This window comes from Seriola aureovittata, chromosome 20, assembly GCF_021018895.1.
Source record: "Seriola aureovittata isolate HTS-2021-v1 ecotype China chromosome 20, ASM2101889v1, whole genome shotgun sequence".
Taxonomy (NCBI): domain Eukaryota; kingdom Metazoa; phylum Chordata; class Actinopteri; order Carangiformes; family Carangidae; genus Seriola; species Seriola aureovittata.
The window spans coordinates 23,038,399-23,056,852 of record NC_079383.1 but is presented as its reverse complement, the minus strand read 5'-3'; the positions used below and the strand labels follow the sequence as shown (position 1 = coordinate 23,056,852).

At 48.9% G+C, this 18,454-nt stretch overlaps 2 protein-coding genes across 2 annotated transcripts in view; one reads left to right on the top strand and one right to left on the bottom strand.

Annotated features, from left to right (window-relative positions):
- Positions 1-10,428, top strand: part of dnah5l (dynein, axonemal, heavy chain 5 like) — a 45,472-nt gene extending 35,044 nt beyond the window's left edge. Inside the window, exons 61-87 of the mRNA XM_056365099.1 lie at positions 135-280; positions 550-684; positions 787-888; positions 968-1,081; positions 1,708-1,875; positions 2,005-2,109; positions 2,458-2,571; positions 2,663-2,839; positions 3,232-3,426; positions 3,497-3,652; positions 3,730-3,912; positions 3,990-4,160; positions 5,117-5,368; positions 5,459-5,585; positions 5,747-5,868; positions 5,965-6,114; positions 6,233-6,397; positions 6,658-6,875; positions 7,026-7,081; positions 7,246-7,367; positions 7,461-7,611; positions 7,868-8,067; positions 8,156-8,344; positions 8,593-8,725; positions 8,921-9,129; positions 9,291-9,512; positions 9,924-10,428. Coding sequence (XP_056221074.1) covers positions 135-280; positions 550-684; positions 787-888; positions 968-1,081; positions 1,708-1,875; positions 2,005-2,109; positions 2,458-2,571; positions 2,663-2,839; positions 3,232-3,426; positions 3,497-3,652; positions 3,730-3,912; positions 3,990-4,160; positions 5,117-5,368; positions 5,459-5,585; positions 5,747-5,868; positions 5,965-6,114; positions 6,233-6,397; positions 6,658-6,875; positions 7,026-7,081; positions 7,246-7,367; positions 7,461-7,611; positions 7,868-8,067; positions 8,156-8,344; positions 8,593-8,725; positions 8,921-9,129; positions 9,291-9,512; positions 9,924-10,157 — 4,316 coding nt within the window. The 3' untranslated portion in view covers positions 10,158-10,428. The remainder of the gene's footprint in view (positions 1-134; positions 281-549; positions 685-786; positions 889-967; positions 1,082-1,707; positions 1,876-2,004; positions 2,110-2,457; positions 2,572-2,662; positions 2,840-3,231; positions 3,427-3,496; positions 3,653-3,729; positions 3,913-3,989; positions 4,161-5,116; positions 5,369-5,458; positions 5,586-5,746; positions 5,869-5,964; positions 6,115-6,232; positions 6,398-6,657; positions 6,876-7,025; positions 7,082-7,245; positions 7,368-7,460; positions 7,612-7,867; positions 8,068-8,155; positions 8,345-8,592; positions 8,726-8,920; positions 9,130-9,290; positions 9,513-9,923) is intronic.
- A 386-nt stretch (positions 10,429-10,814) lies between these two features.
- cavin4b (caveolae associated protein 4b) lies at positions 10,815-18,355 on the bottom strand. The gene is made up of 2 exons (XM_056363929.1): positions 17,671-18,355; positions 10,815-12,782 (listed from the first exon to the last, which is right to left on the bottom strand). The coding sequence occupies exons 1-2, from the start codon at positions 18,031-18,033 to the stop codon at positions 12,210-12,212; spliced, it is 936 nt and encodes a 311-aa protein (XP_056219904.1). The 5' UTR covers positions 18,034-18,355; the 3' UTR covers positions 10,815-12,209.
- Positions 18,356-18,454: the final 99 nt, after the last annotated feature.

Sequence of the window (18,454 nt, the reverse complement as noted above, 5' to 3'; positions counted from 1 at the left end):
TGTGTGTGTGTCTGTGTGTGTGTGTGTGTGTGTGTGTGTGTGTGTGTGTGTGTCTGTCTGTGTGTGTGTCTGTGTGTGTGTGTGTGTGTGTGTGTGTGTGTGTGTGTGTGTGTGTGTGTGTGTGTGTGTTGCAGGTCTGTGTAAACTGATGGAAGCGGAGCAGTCGGTGTCTCAACTCTCTGAGGAGCTGGTGGTGAAGGAGCAGGAGCTCGCTGTCGCCTCCCAGAGGGCAGACGAGGTCCTGCAGGAGGTCACGGCGAAGGCTCAGGCTGCTGAGAAGGTCTGACACGAGACGACACGTGGAGATGCACCTCTACTAATCTGACATCTTTACTGTTAGGAAAGAGTTAATGCAGGAATGCGAGACTAACACCACGCAGCTTCTCCTGTAGCTCAGAGTCTTTGGTGCAGTGACTTTCAGTCAGACTCAGTCACACAAACCACAACACATGCACCATCACAACTGCCACTGATTATATCAGGCTGTGTCTGTCAGCTGGTTGTAGCGGCGGTCAGATCACCTCTCTCTCTCTCTCTTTCTCTGCACAGGTGAAGCAGCAGGTGCAGAAGGTGAAGGATAAAGCTCAGCTCATTGTTGACGAGATCGAAGCCGATAAAACAGCAGCAGAGTCCAAACTGGAGGCTGCGAAACCAGCACTGCAGGCTGCTGAGGCTGCACTGCAGGTCACACACACAGACACACACACACACACACACACACACACTAACAATAGATAAAAACAATATATGATGGTGAATGATGAATGTTCCCGTCTGTGTCCACAGACCATCAAACCGGCCGACATCGCCACGGTGAGGAAGCTGCAGAAACCTCCTCACCTCATCATGAGGATCATGGACGCCGTGCTGCTGCTGTTCCAGAGGAAGGTGCGTTTGTCTCTGACGCCTCAGTGAGGTCACGTCCGTCAGACGCTTCTCACTTTTTCCCTTCGTTCGTCTTCCTCAGATCGACCCGGTGACCTCTGACCCCGAACGACCTTGTCCGCGACCTTCGTGGGCCGAGGCCATGAAGCTGATGCAGAACTCGGCCTTCCTCAGCATGCTGCTCAACTTCAGCAAGGTCACACACACACACACAACACACACACACACACACACACACACCACACACACACACACACACTAACAATAGATAAAAACAATATATGATGATGAATGATGAATGTTCCCGTCTGTGTCCACAGACCATCAAACCGGCCGACATCGCCACGGTGAGGAAGCTGCAGAAACCTCCTCACCTCATCATGAGGATCATGGACGCCGTGCTGCTGCTGTTCCAGAGGAAGGTGCGTTTGTCTCTGACGCCTCAGTGAGGTCACGTCCGTCAGACGCTTCTCACTTTTTCCCTTCGTTCGTCTTCCTCAGATCGACCCGGTGACCTCTGACCCCGAACGACCTTGTCCGCGACCTTCGTGGGCCGAGGCCATGAAGCTGATGCAGAACTCGGCCTTCCTCAGCATGCTGCTCAACTTCAGCAAGGTCACACACACACACACACACACACACACACACACACACACAACACACACACACACACACACACACACAGTTAGAGTTTTGTCTGTCACTGCTCTGTGCTGGTTGTTGGACTGATGTGAACGATGGCGCAGACTCATCCAGTCCAGAGCCGGCTCATGTTTAGTCTCAGACAGTAACTGATGAGTCTTTTCTTATTGATTAATGCAGGACTCCATCACAGGGGAGGTGGTGGAGCTGCTCGCTCCTTACCTGGACATGGACGACTACAACATGGAGTCGGCCAAGAGGATCTGTGGCAACGTGGCGGGACTCTGCTCCTGGACTCAGGCCATGGCGGACTTCTTCGCCATCAACAAGGAGGTCCTGCCCCTGAAGGTACAAGCAGAGGAGCCAGATGTTTACCAGACCTCACAATGATAACAACTCAACTGTGTGGGTGTGTGTGTGTGTGTGTGTGTGTGTGTGTGTGTGTGTGTGTGTGTGTGTGTGTGTGTGTGTGTGCAGGCTAACCTGGCCCTGCAGGAGGCTCGTCTGGTGGTCGCTCAGGCTGAACTGGCTAAAGCTCAGGAACAGCTGGACGCTAAACAGCAGGAGCTGGACGCCGTGCAGGTGAAACTCTCACAGTCACAGATGAGTTCATATCTGAGCCGTCTTCATTCCTCCACGCCGGCGCCAGCCAGAGCCGGCGGCCATATTGTTTTCGGGTTGTCCGTTCCTGAGATATCATGTCTACTCTCCTGGACAGGGTGTCTCAGTAACACCTGGACAGAACTTGGCTCAAACAATCACTGGGACTGAAAGATGAACTGATTAGATTTTGGGGGTCAAAGGTCAAAGGCGTGGTGACCTCACTAAACGCAGTTTTGGTCTTGTGAACGCAATATCTCCGTAACGCCTCGAGGGAATTTCTTTGTTAAATTATTGTTAAATTATTGGCCTTTGAACTTTGAACTTCAGGCTCTTTACGACGCTGCCATGAGGGAGAAGCAGGAACTGGAGGATGACGCCCAGGCCTGCCGCCGCAAGATGGCCAACGCCACGGCTCTGATCGACGGGCTGGGAGGAGAGAAGGTCGGCTTTCGTCCCTCCACCTGTCGTCCATTCATCAGTGATCCGCCGAACCTTTCACCCATTCATCAGTCGTCATCCTGTTGTGTCTCAGGTTCGCTGGACCGACAGCAGCGCTGGGTTCCAGACGCAGATCAAGCACCTGGTGGGGGACGTCCTTCTGTCCACAGGCTTCCTGTCCTACGCCGGCCCCTTTAACCAGGAGTACCGCAGCCTGCTGCTGGAGCTGTGGAAGAAAGAGATGGAGGAGAAGCTCATCCCCTTCAGTCCGGTAAGACTCCGCCGTCACTGAGGATTCAGCTCCTTCACATTTGTTTTCAGTCTTTTTAAATTCACATATTGATCTGCTTTTCTCCCTCATTAATGTTTGTATAAAGTTTTAAAAGGTTTTGTTCATGTCAACCTCGTATTTAAGTCCAAGCTTTTATTTGAGAATCAAACATAAAGGTCATGAAGTGTTTGTACAGTACATCTGCTGAAAACACTAAAAATTCAGACAATAATAACAGGAAGTGAAGAAACACTGAAGCCTGGAAAAGAAAGAGTCTTCAGGTCGTCTGTTCCACAGACGTGGACCAAGATATTAGTGTTCAATAAACCTGATCTGAACAGCAGCCACACTGATCTGCTGCACATCTGTTGAAAACCTTCTGGTCTCTGCAGGACTTGAACGTGATTGGTCTGCTGGTGGACAACGCCACGGTGAGCGAGTGGAACCTGCAGGGCTTACCCAGCGACGACCTGTCCATCCAGAACGGCATCGTGGTGACGAAGGCGTCGCGCTACCCGCTGCTGATAGACCCCCAGGGTCAGGGCAAGACCTGGATCCAGAACAGGGAGAGAGACCAGCAGCTGCAGGTGAGGACATACTAAGACCTGATTGGCCCCCTGCTGGTGAGGAGCGCTAACATCCTCTTCTGTGTCTCAGGTGACGTCTCTGAACCATAAATATTTCCGCTCCCACCTGGAGGACAGTCTGTCTCTGGGCCGCCCCCTGCTGCTGGAGGACGTGGGGGAGGACCTGGACCCCGTCCTGGACAACATACTGGACAAAAACTACATCAAGTCTGGATCCACTTACAAAGTAAGACACTTTAAAGCTGATGGAGTTACAGCAAAGACTCTGGTGAACATCTCCTCCCCCTCCTCCTCCTCCTGCAGGTGAAGGTAGGAGATAAGGAGGTGGATGTGATGAAGGGCTTCACGCTCTACATCACCACCAAGCTGGCCAACCCGGCGTACAGCCCCGAGGTCAGCGCCAGGACGGCCGTGGTGGACTTCACCGTCACCCAGCGAGGCCTGGAGGACCAGCTGCTGGGTCGAGTCATCCTGCTGGAGAAACAGGTGCACGCTGTTCACACTAAACACTAAACAGGCCGTTAGGTAGGAAGTGACCTTAACCACGCTGTGGGTCTGACCAGGAGCTGGAGGCGGAGCGGGTGAAGCTCCTGGAGGAGGTGACGTCCAACAAGAGGAAGATGCAGGAGCTGGAGGACAGTCTGCTGTTCAGGCTGACCAGCACTCAGGGGTCTCTGGTGGAGGACCAGTCTCTGATCGAGGTGCTGAGGGTCACCAAGACCACAGCTCAGGAGGTACTGTCTGTCTGTCTGTCTGTCTGTCTGTCTGTCTGTCTGTGTGTCCGTCTGTGTGTCTGTGTGTCTGTGTCTGTCTGTGTGTCCGTCCGTCCGTCTATCTGTCTGTCTGTCTGTCTGTGTGTCTGTCTGTGTGTCTGTCTGTCTGTCTGTCTGTGTGTCTGTGTCTGTCTGTGTGTCTGTCTGTCTGTCCATCTGTCTGTCTGTCTGTCTGTCTGTCTGTGTGTCTGTGTCTGTCTGTGTGTCTGTCTGTCTGTCCATCTGTCTGTCTGTCTGTCTGTCTGTGTGTCTGTGTGTCTGTGTCTGTGTGTCTGTCTGTCTGTCTGTCTGTCCGTCTGTCTGTGTCTGTGTCTGTCTGTCTGTCCATCTGTCTGTCTGTCTGTCCATCTGTCTGTCTGTCTGTGTGTCTGTGTCTGTGTCTGTCTGTGTGTCTGTCTGTCTGTCCATCTGTCTGTCTGTCTGTGTGTCTGTGTCTGTCTGTGTGTCTGTCTGTCTGTCTGTCTGTCTGTCTGTCTGTCTGTCTGTGTCTGTCTGTCAGTCTGTCCGTCTGTCTGTCTGTCTGTCTGTCTGTCTGTGTGTCTGTCTGTCCGTCCGTCTGTCTGTCAGTCTGTCCGTCTGTCTGTCTGTCTGTCTGTCTGTGTGTCTGTCTGTCCGTCCGTCTGTCTGTTTGTCTGTGTGTCTGTCCGTCTGTCTGTCTGTCTGTCTGTGTGTCTGTCCGTCCGTCTGTCTGTCTGTCTGTCCGTCTGTCTGTCTGTCTGTCCGTCTGTGTGTCTGTGTCTGTCTGTGTGTCTGTGTCTGTGTGTCTGTGTCTGTCTGTGTGTCTGTCTGTCTGTGTCTGTCTGTCTGTCTGTCTGTCTGTCTGTCTGTCTGTCTGTCGTCCATTCTAATGACATCATGATTAAACTGTGACAGAACTTCAAATTCAAACCATATGATCTTGCGTCCTCGCCTCACAGGTGAGCGAGAAGCTGTCGGTTGCTGCGGAGACGGAGGTGAAGATCAACCAGGCCCGGGAGGAGTACCGTCCCGTGGCCACCAGGGGGAGCATCCTCTACTTCCTGATCGTGGAGATGTCGCTGGTGAACGTCATGTACCAGACGTCGCTGCGTCAGTTCCTGGGCCTCTTCGACTCGTCCATGCAGAACTCAGCCAGGTCGCAGCTCACCGCCAAACGCATCAGCAACATCATCAGCTTCCTCACCTTCCAGGTGCTCTTCATATCTGCATATCTGCAGTTTCTTCACCTGTTTAGTTTAGCGTCATACTGCAGGTGTAACAGGTGCCTGTCTGCCCCTCAGGTGTTCTGTTACACAGCCAGAGGTCTGTACGAGGAGCACAAGCTGCTGTTCACTCTGCTGTTGGCTCTGAAGGTCGACCTGCAGGCCCGGAACATCTCGCACCCTGAGGTGCTCACCTTCGTCAAAGGTCTCACTCCTCCTCCTCCTCCTCCTCCTCCTCCTCCTCCTCCTCCTCCCTCCACGTCTTTTTTCTTTAAAGTAGTTCAGCAGTGAAGACTCTGTGTGTGTGTGTGTGTGTGTGTGTGTGTGTGTGTGTGTGTGTGTGTGTGTGTGTGTGTGTGTGTGTAGGTGGCGCCTCTCTGGACCTGAACTCTGTAGAGTCCAAACCGCGGCGCTGGATCCTGGATCAGACCTGGCTCAATCTGGTGCAGCTGTCTGATCTGCCTCCATTCGCCCAGATCCTGACGCAGGTTAGAACCCAAACACACAGATAGACGATCGGCTCTAGAGCTGAAACACATAGATCCACTTTACTTTACTTTCTCTATCATGTTTCCACGTTCCAGGTGAGCCAGAATGAACGTGCCTGGAGGACCTGGTTCGACCATCCGGCGCCGGAGGACACCGCACTGCCTGATGGGTACGAGGAGAAGCTCGACACCTTCAGGAAGCTTCTGCTCATCCGGAGCTGGTGTCCGGACCGAACCACCGCTCAGGTCTGACCTCCACAGGCTGGACCTCCTTCTGAGACACCAGACACATGCTTCGAATGAAATCAAGTGTGTGTGTGTGTGTGTGTGTGTGTGTGTGTGTGTGTGTGTGTGTGTGGGGCAGGCGCGGCACTACATCTCAGAGTCCTTGGGTCAACGTTACGCAGAAGGTTTGGTTCTGGACCTGGACGCCATGTTAACGGAGAGCGACACCAGGACGCCGATGGTGTGTCTGCTGTCGATGGGCTCAGACCCGACGGAGAACATCGAGAGACTGGCCAAGAGCAAGGTCAATCAATCAATCACAATCGATAATAAATTGATCAGGGAAAGATGGAAGATCAGAAAAGTATGTATAAATGATTAGTTAATGAGCAGAAATGCATGATGGGAAACAAAGGAGATGAATTTATCAGTGATTTTGAATATAATTAAAAACCAGGTGAAATCATCAATTATTCAAAATACTACAAATGAATTATTATTTTGAAGAACTTTGGTGCATTGAAGCCGTAAATAAAACAGCGGAGTCCTGTTCTCTGCCTGTAGGGGGCGCCGTGCCGTCCCATCTCCATGGGGCAGGGCCAGGAGGTCCACGCTCGCAGGCTATTGGCCAACAGCATGACGGACGGTGGCTGGCTCCTCCTCCAGAACTGCCACCTGGGCCTGGACTTCCTGGACGAACTGCTGGAGACGGTCACCATGGCAACACCGGAGAGCGTGCACAAAAGTTTCCGGGTGTGGCTGACGACCGACATGCACCCCAGGTAACTGATGACACGAACGCCGTTCCCTGCGAGCAGGCGCCGTGCGGTGGCGCCAGAGGAGAGTTCAGTTCAGTGTTTAACCTGTGTGTGTGTGTGTGTGTGTGTGTGTGTGTGTGTGGTGTGTGTGTGTGTGTGTGTGTGTGTGTGCAGATTCCCCATCACCTTCCTTCAGTCCTCCATCAAGTTCACCAATGAACCTCCTCTTGGTAAAAAAAAACCTCCTTTGTTTCTTTATTTATTGAACTTATTGATCCTCAGCTGATAAATGTCCTGATCCTCCTGAGCTCATGATTGATTAATGATTGATTTGTGACTGATTCATTATTTGCTTGTGTTTTCCTTCATGCTCCCGTCCGTCTGTGTTGAGCAGGAGTGAAAGCCGGTCTGAAGAGGACTTTCAGTGGAGTCAGTCAGGACCAGCTGGAGATCAGTAACCTGCCTCAGTGGAAACCTCTGCTGTACGCTGTGGCCTTCCTGCACACCACCGTCCAGGTATCTGCTCCACGACTCTCTGCATCACCTGAGACGACCTGAACCAATCGGTGCGACTATGAACTGACGTCTCCTCTGTCGCCCTCCTCTCAGGAGCGGCGTAAGTTCGGTCCTCTCGGCTGGAACATCCCTTACGAGTTCAACCAGGCGGATTTCACCTCCAGCATGCAGTTTGTCCAGAACCACCTGGACGACCTGGACGCCAGGAGAGGAGTGAACTGGAGCTGCCTGCGCTACATGCTGGGTCTTTAGCTCTTTACTCCGCTGTCAGACCTCAAACTGAACATCACACTCACACTGAGACAGTAGATCTGTAAAGCTTAGATCAGTTCTCCAGCGTCATAGCTGCAGGTTTTACGACTTTAAACACAAAATAAAGTGAGATGAGCAAAAGATAATATTATATAATAACTTTATCTCCTTCATCCCAGAACTCTGAGACTGAGAGGATTTCTATTTTATCATTTTCCTCCTGATTGTCTCCTCGTGTCCACGCCCAGGTGAGGTCCAGTATGGCGGCCGAGTGACGGACGACCTGGACAAACGTCTGCTGAACACCTTCACTCGTGTCTGGTTCAGTGAGAACACCTTCAGTGACAAGTTCTGCTTCTATAAGGGCTACAGCATTCCCGCCAAGGCCAAGACGGTCCAGGACGTCCTGCAGCACGTGGAGGCCCTGCCGCTGGTCGACTCACCGGAGGTCAGAGCTCACTGGACGTCCAACCACGACCCAAGTTCACACCGCGGAGATCCGGCAGCTTCATCATTAAACCTTCTCTTGTCTGCAGGTGTTTGGGCTCCACCCCAACGCTGACATCACCTACCAGACCAACCTGGCCAATGAGACGCTCAGCACCATCATCAACATCCAACCGAAGGACAGCGGGGGTGGGGCCGGGGAGACCAGGGAGGCCAGCGTTCAGAGACTAGCCAACGAGATGCTGGAGAAGCTTCCACCTGACTACATGCCACATGAGGTGAGCGTTTAGTGCTGAAGGGTTTGAACCAGGTCTGGCAGCTGTGGTTTACACAGATGAAAGAAAACAGAAAACCTTTAAAATAAATCACTCAATAACCAGGTCAGCGTCATGAATCAGAGCAAAACTCATTTATAATAATAAAGTCAAAGTAGGTCAAAAAAGTGTTTTGTTACATAATAAAACATCAAAAAGAAACGCACGTCACAGGTTCCTCTGCAGAAATACTGAGTAACTGTGTTTCAAAGGTCAAAGGTCAACTGCAGAAGATGGGTCCACTTCAGCCAATGAACATCTTCCTCCGACAGGAAGTGGACCGCATGCAGCGAGTCATCAGCAGCGTACGGAGCACGCTCACTGACCTCAAACTGGCCATCGACGGTCTGTCACCACACACACACACACACACACACACACACACACACACACACACACACACACACACACACACACACCCACACACACACACACACCACACACACACACACACACACACACACACACACACACACACACACACACACACACACACACACACACACACAGATCAGGACTTGAACTTGCCTCTCTCTGCAGGCACCATCATCATGTCGGAGGACCTGCGCGACGCTCTCGACTGCATGTTTGATGCTCGGATCCCTCGCCTGTGGCTGCGCCTCAGCTGGCCGTCGGCCACGCTGGGCTTCTGGTTCAGCGAGCTGCTGGAGAGGAACCAGCAGCTCAGCGGCTGGATCAGCACCGGCCGACCCAACCAGTTCTGGCTCACAGGGTTCTTCAACCCGCAGGTCGGTTCACACTGAAGAGAACTGAGAGTTCTCAGTCTCATCCAGTTATCTCCACAAGTGAATGTTTATTCTGTGGTGTGTGTGTGTGTGTGTGTGTGTGTGTGTGTGTCTGTGTGTGTGTCTGTGTGTGTGTGTGTGTGTGTGTGTGGTTTGTCTTGAAGGGTTTTCTGACTGCCATGCGTCAGGAGACAACACGCTCCAACCTGTCCAGGGGATGGGCCTTGGATACGGTCACCCTTAGCAACGATGTTACCAAGATGATGAGGGAAGACGTGTTGGCCCCGCCCCCGGAAGATGTGGGCGGGGTCTACATCTATGGCCTCTTTCTGGACGGGGCTGGATGGGACCGACGTGGGGCCAAACTCACTGAAGCCTCGCCCAAGGTCAGTGTGTTTTTTAAATATTAAATAATAGATAATAATAATAAATAAAAATATAAGTTGCAAAAAAAAAATTTAAAGTAACTAATATAAGATATTTCAAACAATAATAAAAAAACAAATTGTAATTGTATAACAAATGCATAATAATAAAAAACATAAATTATACAATTAATTCATAATAAAATTGTAAAGAAGAAAAATATTAAATAAAATTATTTAAAATTTAATAAATAATAAATAAAAATATAAACAACAAAATACATTAATGTAAAAATGTAGTAAAAAAAAAAGAAGAAAAGGAAATGACAAAAATAAAATACAAGTACATAATAGAAAAATAAATGAGAAATAAATAAAAACATAAATAATAAATAATAAAAATTATAAAGTTTTCTCTCTGTGTCCCCTCAGGTCCTCTTCACTCCCCTCCCTGTGGTCCACGTCTACGCCGTCAGCGCAGCCAACATGGCTGACAGTAAACGTCAGCCCGGCGGCGGCGTGGTGGTCGGGCTGTACTCGTGTCCCGTCTATAAGAAGCCGCGTCGCACCGACCTGAACTTCATCTTCTCTCTGCAGCTCCGGAGCGTGCAGCCGGTGGAGCACTGGACGCTGCGCGGCGCCGCGCTGCTCTGCGACTGCAAGTGATCCTCTGACTGTGAATGACGACATCAAACTTTATTGTTCCGCTGCACAGACGACGATGGTTGTGGCTCAGTAGCATTTAAAGGACCAAATACGAACCTTTATATTTCTTACAGTGTGAGTATATAAATAGAAACTAGACCTGCTTTATAATCAATCTAGAATCACCTCCTCGTTGTTGTATCCCTCCGCCACTCAGACTAGTTCCAGGTTAGATCCCTGTTTAACCACAATCATGTAAAATATTAAACATTTGTGTGACATTTTGTCAGAATTGCTGTGTGAAGTCTTGAGTAATGGCTAAAAGGTGTTGACCTTGACCTTTGACCTTTAGCCACCAAAATCGAATCAGTTCATCCTTGAGTCCAAGTGAATGTTTTTTACCAAATTTTAAGAAGTTCCGTCAAGGTGTTACTGAGACATCACGTCCACGAGAATCTGACGGACAACCTGAAAACAAAATGGCCGCTCCTCTGACTGTCGCCGGTGCGGAGGAATAGAATGATGTTTGATCACAACAGTGACTCTTCACAGCTCTCACAGTTTGTTGATCACTGCGACTCTTTGTTCCAGTCATCAGTTTGTGTAATAGATTCTGTAATAACACTGACATTAATAAAACCTCAGACTGTAGTTAATGAAGAGCAGACTGGACTCCGGTTACAGAAATGATTCAAGTCAACTTTTATTTTCTCGACATGACAAACAGCTTAAATATAATATCACTGACAAACTACAGCCATGCAGTCACTCGCTAACAGAAGCTACAAACACCAAGAACACTGTAAAAAGGTTGTTAGTCGGAGTGTCGTAGTTACAAGGTTTTCTCACAGCGTGGCCACCAGGGGGGGGGGGGGGGGGGGGCAGGCGCTGCTGCTCGTAGCTGCAGTGTTAATGTTGCACAGTGAGGCGCCGCTCGCTACGTGCAAAATACAAAAGTTTTTTGCTCCTTAAACCTCCTGTTGACAGTCTACTTGTTTACTTACTTTAGGCTAACTCGCTAGCGCTAGGCTGATTAGCAAGCTTTTTTTTGTGAGTAATATTTTTACTGAAATATACTTTCACCTCATTTCTTACAGTGTACTGAAGGATTCGTGCATTTGTATCCACATTTGAAAGATTTCCCTGAAATACGCAGTTATCTGCTGCACTTCATTTCCCCAGTGTGGAATATAATCTCCTTTCACTGGCTAAATGCTAATCAATACTAAAGCTGCAGACTGTCTCACTCCCCTCATGTAACACTGACTCACTAAGACTTTATACAACTGTCAATTTGAAAATCAAACACTTTTAATCAATTATTAGTTAAAGGGTTTTAAGCCTGTTCTTCCATGATATAAGGGTTGTAAAGAAACATAATATAGTATAATATAATATATTGTATTTGTTTATCCAGAGACCTTCAGCTCCCGATGTCAAACACCTCTACAGGAACAAACGGCCTCATCGCGATGCTGCGTCCAAACACACATTTGTCCGGGTGACTGACGTCGATCCTCGGTGACATCACAGATTTTAACCTTTAGACTTTAATCTTTTCACCTGTCCCGAGCGCAGAGCTCTCTACCAACGTTTTACAAACCAAACGTGCCACAACCCTGATGTAGCTTTGTCATTTCAACATTTCAATAACATCAACATGCAGAAACCAGTGAGCAGCAGCAATGTGATGATGGGAAAGTTTTGTGGAGGAACTCTGAACACTTCTTTTATTTTCCAAAGTCTGTGTTTATTGAGCACAAAACAAAAAAGGACTATATATATATTCTGATTGGTAATAAATGTCCAGAACACACGTAACTGCACATGAAATAACCTCAGTGATTTCAGGAGTTTGTTTGGTTGTTGTCTCGACGTTCAGTCAGACTGGATCTGTGACCGGCCCGTTCCTCGCTCACTTCCTTCAACAACTTTCAAACAAATGTTAGACTTCGTTATCATCGCGCTCGCAGATCTGCTTGGTAGCAGCAACCCTGAAAACTTCTTCGTCTCCCTCTGCGTGGTCTCAGTAGTCCAAAGAAAACGCCCCAGATCTCGCCACTGTCTCACGGTTTACGATAGCTGCTTCATGTCGTACGTCGGCACCTTAGACTCCTCCGCCTTGCCGTCGTCGGCAGACGCCTTGGCGGCGTCCGGGCTGCCCTTGCGGCCCTTTGGAGGAGGGACGGGCATGGCTCCCTCATTGGCGCCCTCAGCTCCTTCCTGGCCCTCCGCCACAGTCCTCTCCTTCTTCAAGTTGAGCTTGGCCGGGACGCTCTTGGTGATGGTCTCCTTCAGCCTCTCGCCGGACTGCTTCAGCCTCTCGCCGGACTGGCGGATCTTCTCGCGCCTCTCGGCCGTCACGATGCGCTCACCGAACTTGTTGACCTTGGTGCCCAGGTTCTCGCGGGTCTTGCTCATGTTCTGCTTGGAGAAGGTGGCTTTGAAGCTCTCGATGCGTGTCAGGCCGGACTTCTTCATGCGGCCGGCCGCCGAGGAGTCCGCCTCCTCCACCACCATGTACTCCTCGTCCGACTCTGGGGGGAGCTCGAACTTGTCTGGTTCCACCGCGGCTCTGGCGCCGCCGCTGCCGCTGGGTTCTGCTGGCTCATTTCCTGGTGTAACAGCTTTGACCTCCTGGTCACCCTGAGGGAGGAGAACACAGAACAGTATGAAACGTAGAGAACTCCATGAGTAAGTGACGGATAAACGAGACTTTGTTCTGTGGAATGTGCATCAGATATAAAACATTTGTTTCTCTTCTCATTCAAATGGACAAAGTCCAGTTGTTGATGTCAGATTTAAATCTGTCTCTGGTTGAAGTGTGTCATGTAGACTTGAGGCCTTGATCCTGCCTCCATAAATAAACTGCAGCACCTGTTTCTGCAGCTCAGCGCTCTGCTGCAGGAAGCTAAACATATCAGCGAGCAGCGGCGTGGAGAGAAAAGCTGGATCACTTTCAGCTTCGGGCCGCGTCATGGCACCAGTCTGTAACTGTAGGATCTGGTTACACTGAACATGAAATGGAGCAAAAATGTTGAGGCCGAAGCTGCAAATTGACCCAGATCCCTTCAAACCTGATCCGCTCAGGGAAGTTTGACCCTTATTCACCATCAGACAGTCCCAGTCATTCACACTGGGAGCTAACCAGTACACCTGCAGCCTTTAGCTGCAGCCAGCACACAGGTGTAGCAAGGAAACACACAATTACCCAAAAACTAGTAGAGGCCCAAAAAAGTAAAGAGAAATCTCTTGACAGCCAATCACTGGATGCAGAGTTTATCAAGTTGTTGTAAATGAAGTTCAGGAGTTTGCAGGGCAGTTTTCTACATTTTGATCTGTGGTGAAATGTGAGCTGGACAGATGCACTGAGCTGACTTTGCAAGGCCATAAATCTACTGAAGACCTCCTTGAACCTCTTAAAGAACCCTTGGAGGCCCCCGAACACCTGAGCTGTAAAACCAAAGTATGTAGTACAAATATAAGAAAACTGACTACCATTCATTTTCCATCCAGTAATCTGAGGACTTGGATGTTTCTGGGTCAGTCCTGGATGATGAAATCCATAAAGTCAAATGAACCTTTGTGCTAGCTTGTAGCACGCTAACGGGAGCATCAGGATCTTTGATTTCATGCATCATAGGCACTATATGACACTTGATAGAGGGGCTGACATTTCCAAAGCTTTGACAGAATGCATAACTGTCATAACTGAGCCGCACAGCAGGAGCATGCAGCAAAGTGTGCTAACAAGCTAAAAGCAAGCCAAGTTCAAAACTGCACCCGCTCTAAAGCTCACTAATGAACATGTATCTCGTTCTTTTTAATCCATCACAAACAGCAACGTTTATTAAATGTTTGTTCTTAGAGGGAGTTTTATCTCGCAGTTTTTGTTGTTGCACAGGAGTGGCTGACCTCCTGAAGTCTGGTTGTCATGGTGAGTTCGCCAGGCTTGCTACCATCGTGCTAGCTGTTAGCTGTGCCCACTGACTGTATCTGGCAGCTCGTTCTGTAGCTGGAGCCACTGCACAGACGCACTCGGCAGGTTTCCATCAAAACGTGACGCAAGTGAATTTTGAGAAAATCAGAAAAGAAAATGTGAATGAGTGCAGGATTCCATTCACAGCAGTTTGATGGAGATAAACAGTTTGTGGAGCCGAGTCTCCAGCCGCTGCCATTAAACCACGGCAGAAGAAGAAGAGCTCATTCACAGCGATGATGATTTTTCTGAGGTTTTTTTTTGGTTGCAAGAGTTAATCAGTTAATCAGTTAATCAGTTAATCGAGTTTACGCTAAATTCAAGCGTTCACATTGGAGGCTTCAAATGAGATGCTCCTCGTTCACTCGTTGCCAATCAGATCACATTTATGCCGATCCAATGTCTGGGAGAGGCTGATAATTGTCTCTGTTTTCTGTGATCTCAGTTTATTTACGTACTGGAGAAATGAAGCCTGCGGAGAGGCGGCACAGGCAGGTTTGCGTCTGGTTGTGGAGTTTATTTCCCACATTCTTCCTATTAGCATGGACAGTTGGCTTTGCACGTTATTGTACAGAATAACATGTCTACACCAAGTGTCAGGCCACACCTGCGTGTGACTGTTAGAGGTGGAGGACTGTCTGTTAAAGGTGTGGGCAGGTGGATTTTCTTTTACTTTGAACAGTCATGCTAGGTGGTTCCCTCTACTTTCAGTCTTCGTGCTAAGCTAAGCTAACCTCGACCTGTTGTTATCTATTTTCTTATCTCACCACAGGCGATGCTAACTGCTCAATGGGCAGTGCTTCAGATACATTTTTGTCACCTGTTACCAAAGAAGTTGTGAGGTGAAAGACTGTCACGTGATGAAGCATCACAGCTGATCCACATCTGGAGACGTGTCCTTTCGCTGCGTAATACGACGAGTTGTTGAAAACTTGTCACTTCCTTGTTCAACTTAATTTAAATATTACAAGTTGCCACACAGAGCAACACGACTGAACAGCAGCTCAAAGACAGTTGATGCACCAGAAGACAAGAGTCAAGCTTGAACGCCTCTCTGCTCTTAAACTGCAGGCAGAGAGGAGGAGTCAAAGAGGGAGGGTCAAAGGTCATGAGCCCATTTGACCCCATGACAACACAGTTATGCATTGAACCCCCACGGCTGACTTGAGAGGATTTCCTCCATCTGTGTCAGAACAAATCAAACAGCGAGCGCAGCCTGTTAGCGGCTAACGAAATGATTTATAACCCTCGTCCGAGAGATCGCCGTTAGCTCATCAGGAGAGAGAGAGAGAGAGAGAGAGAGAGAGAGAGAGAGAGAGAGAGAGAGAGGAAGGGAGAGAGAGCAGACAACTATATTAGGAGATGGTGGAGGTTCAGACTCAGAATAACCTGGTCTGTCAGCGCTCAGCTGGCACAGTCACTTACAGTAGAGAAGCCCCACAGCGGCGCTGCTAACTCTGCTGGTCATAACCAGCTGTGATGTAAAGGACTGTTAGTGTGAATATTTCCTCTAACAGAAAGTTTTCCTTTTTCCAATACTACACAGGAGTTAGTGAGTTTGGTGAGCGGTTGTGTACGTCAGAGCGGCCATCACACCTTTGACGATGGTGTCACATTAATGATTAATGAGTCTACACTGAAATCACACGGCATCGCTTTGTGTTGTAATTAATATCCAGTTCATTACCAGATTTCTTTTCACTCGCTACGATCTGAACACCAAACAAGCCGAGCCGAGCATCCTCTGTCCCGCCGTGTCAGGTGATTCTACGGGTCATGGTTTGCATCCAGTGCCAACTCCCACTGCAGGAACCAGTGTGTCCTTGACAGACCGAACGTCAGGGTGTGGAGGCCGGACACCAGGACACCAGGTGTGTGCACAATGAAGCCTGACATCCAGCAGCTGCAGCCAGCCAATCACGGGCTTCCTGGGGATTGATCAAGTTGTGACCTCACTTACACTCCTGCAACCTGAGACTGTACCTTACAGAGGCCAGATTACAGTAACCGAACCACACCCCACAGAGCTATTTATGTTAGCTTGCATGTTACACTCATCTCAACTCTTGACGTAGATATTCTGTTAATTAGCAAATTAGCAGTCTAATGTTATCGTAGGAAGATGCATGCAGTTAGCATGCTAATTATAGGCCTAGTCAATGCGCACACAACTAAAATATTTGTTGGAGTTTGCACATTAAATTGTCCAGCAGCTGTCTTTGATGAACGCTAACTCGGTGAGAACTCTGACTTTAAATCCTGTACAGCTACTGAAGTCTTATTTTTTGTTTGTTTCTCTTTTTGTTGACTCAGCACAAATTGGCCTTTTCAGAATATTGATATCTCATCATTTTAACAAGTGTCACAAAGTTCAGGGGCGTTTTTGACTAGATCAGATTGTTAGAAAAATAAAAGGCATCTGTCAGTCTTTTGCTACATCTCGTCAGGAAGAGGATTTTGTTTTCACCCAAATAGTCATTCACAAATAGTAATTTCTAAGTGAAAGCCTCTCTGTGAGCTCCAGATCTGTGGTGCAACCGTGCATCATACTGACGTTTATCCAGGGCTAAAATAACCAGGTCACCGTCGTGCTGGCAGCTGCTAACTGTGAAGGCCAAAGAAGTAAATCGAAGCCCGGTGGTGTGTGTGTTCCTGTTGCTATTTCAACCCCTAGAACTAGACATTCATTGGCTAATACAGTTTCTTCATGTTAAGAGCTCAGAGAAGTGAAGTGAAGATCGCGACTATGATCTTTACTTGATCGTGTAGATTTAATTTGGTTTTAATAGTCTAGATCTGAAGAGTGTGGAAACAGACACACAAACAGCATTTGGCAACATCTCTCTAAAAGGTTCTTCATGTTTCTGCAGAGATGAAACCGATGTGCTAACGAATGTTTGCTGCTCGTTAAAAACCTTTGGAGGCATCATGCAGGAAAATGCGAAATCCCATTTAGTCCCTCAAAGAATAAAAATGTGCTTATGATGAGGAGAGAAATTCTGCCATGAATTTTTCTTATTGCTAAATAATAAAAGTTCTCCTGTTCTGTGGGAAGTGGACGTCAGCTGACAGCTATTTTAGAACCACCAGCCACATCCACCTTTACACCGGCCATGTGTTTAACTCTCCCTTTGCAGCTCTTTGATCCCATAGTTCAGTTTGTCTTCTGTTGAAACTGACCACCAGGAACACATAATTATTATTAGAGTGATGGTGTTGATGTTATTTAAGTCGTACAATAATCCTGACGGCTGAAGCCCGAGCCCCAAAAACCACCGGTACTCTCATGTTTTGACGAGGCAGTACCGGTTTACCTTCTTTGAATCATGAGCAGAAATACCAAGAGCTTTGGAAGTATATTTTACATTTAGTCATGTAGCGGTCAGCTAGCCTCTACACCCTCACTAGAAGAGAATCAACACACTGTCGCCTTGATACAACAAGAATTGCATTAGGAATCATCCCCAGAGGCAAATGGTCAGAACCTTGAAGGTCCAAAGTGCTCGACACTGGACCAAGTTTCCAACCAAAGGACCAAACATCTATGAATCTTACCTGATAAATAACCACCCGGAACTTGTTCTTGGCCAGGAGGTCACCCTGGGTGGCCTCCACCTTCTTCACTCTGATGTTCTGGTTCTCCACACGCACCCTGACATCCTTGATGTGGCGGCTGACCTTGCGCGTCTTCTCCAGCAGCCGGTCGACAGTGGAGCTGGTGTTGGCGTGGTCGCTGGTCAGCTTGACGACGTCGGCCTGGATGGTCTTCACTGTGTTCTCCAGCTCCAGCTGACGTTCCTCCATGCGCTGCTGTGTGGTCTGGACGCTGTCCATGAGGCCCGCCACACGCTCCAGCAACGCCATGATGCTTCCTGCGTCATCTCCGCCGCCCGCTGGCATGCCCGGTTTGTCTGTCATAGTCGCTTGTCGGGTTGTCTGTTAGTTGGTTAGCTGGTTGCTCGGTTGAGTGACTGCTAGAACCCGGTGATCCAAATGTAAAAAGGAAGAAGGGGTGAGGAGGAGTTTATCTGTTGCAACGAACAGCAAAGTCTCGGAAACAGTGAAGATCAGAGGCACAGATATGAGACGAACGCCGGTTGAGGCATCAGAGGATCCGAAGACGAAGCGGGAGTACGAGCTAGGAGGAATAGAAACCTCCTCTGGAAGGAGGAGGACAGAAAGGAGGAGGACAGGAGGACCAGATCACCCCTCTACAACTGGAGGTTGATCCTGAAACCGGTCACATCAACGGATAGACTCCACCCTGCAGGGAGTGAGAGGGAGGGATGACAGGAGTTATGTGGAGGGAGGGAGGGATGGAAGGGGAATAGTGAGGCTA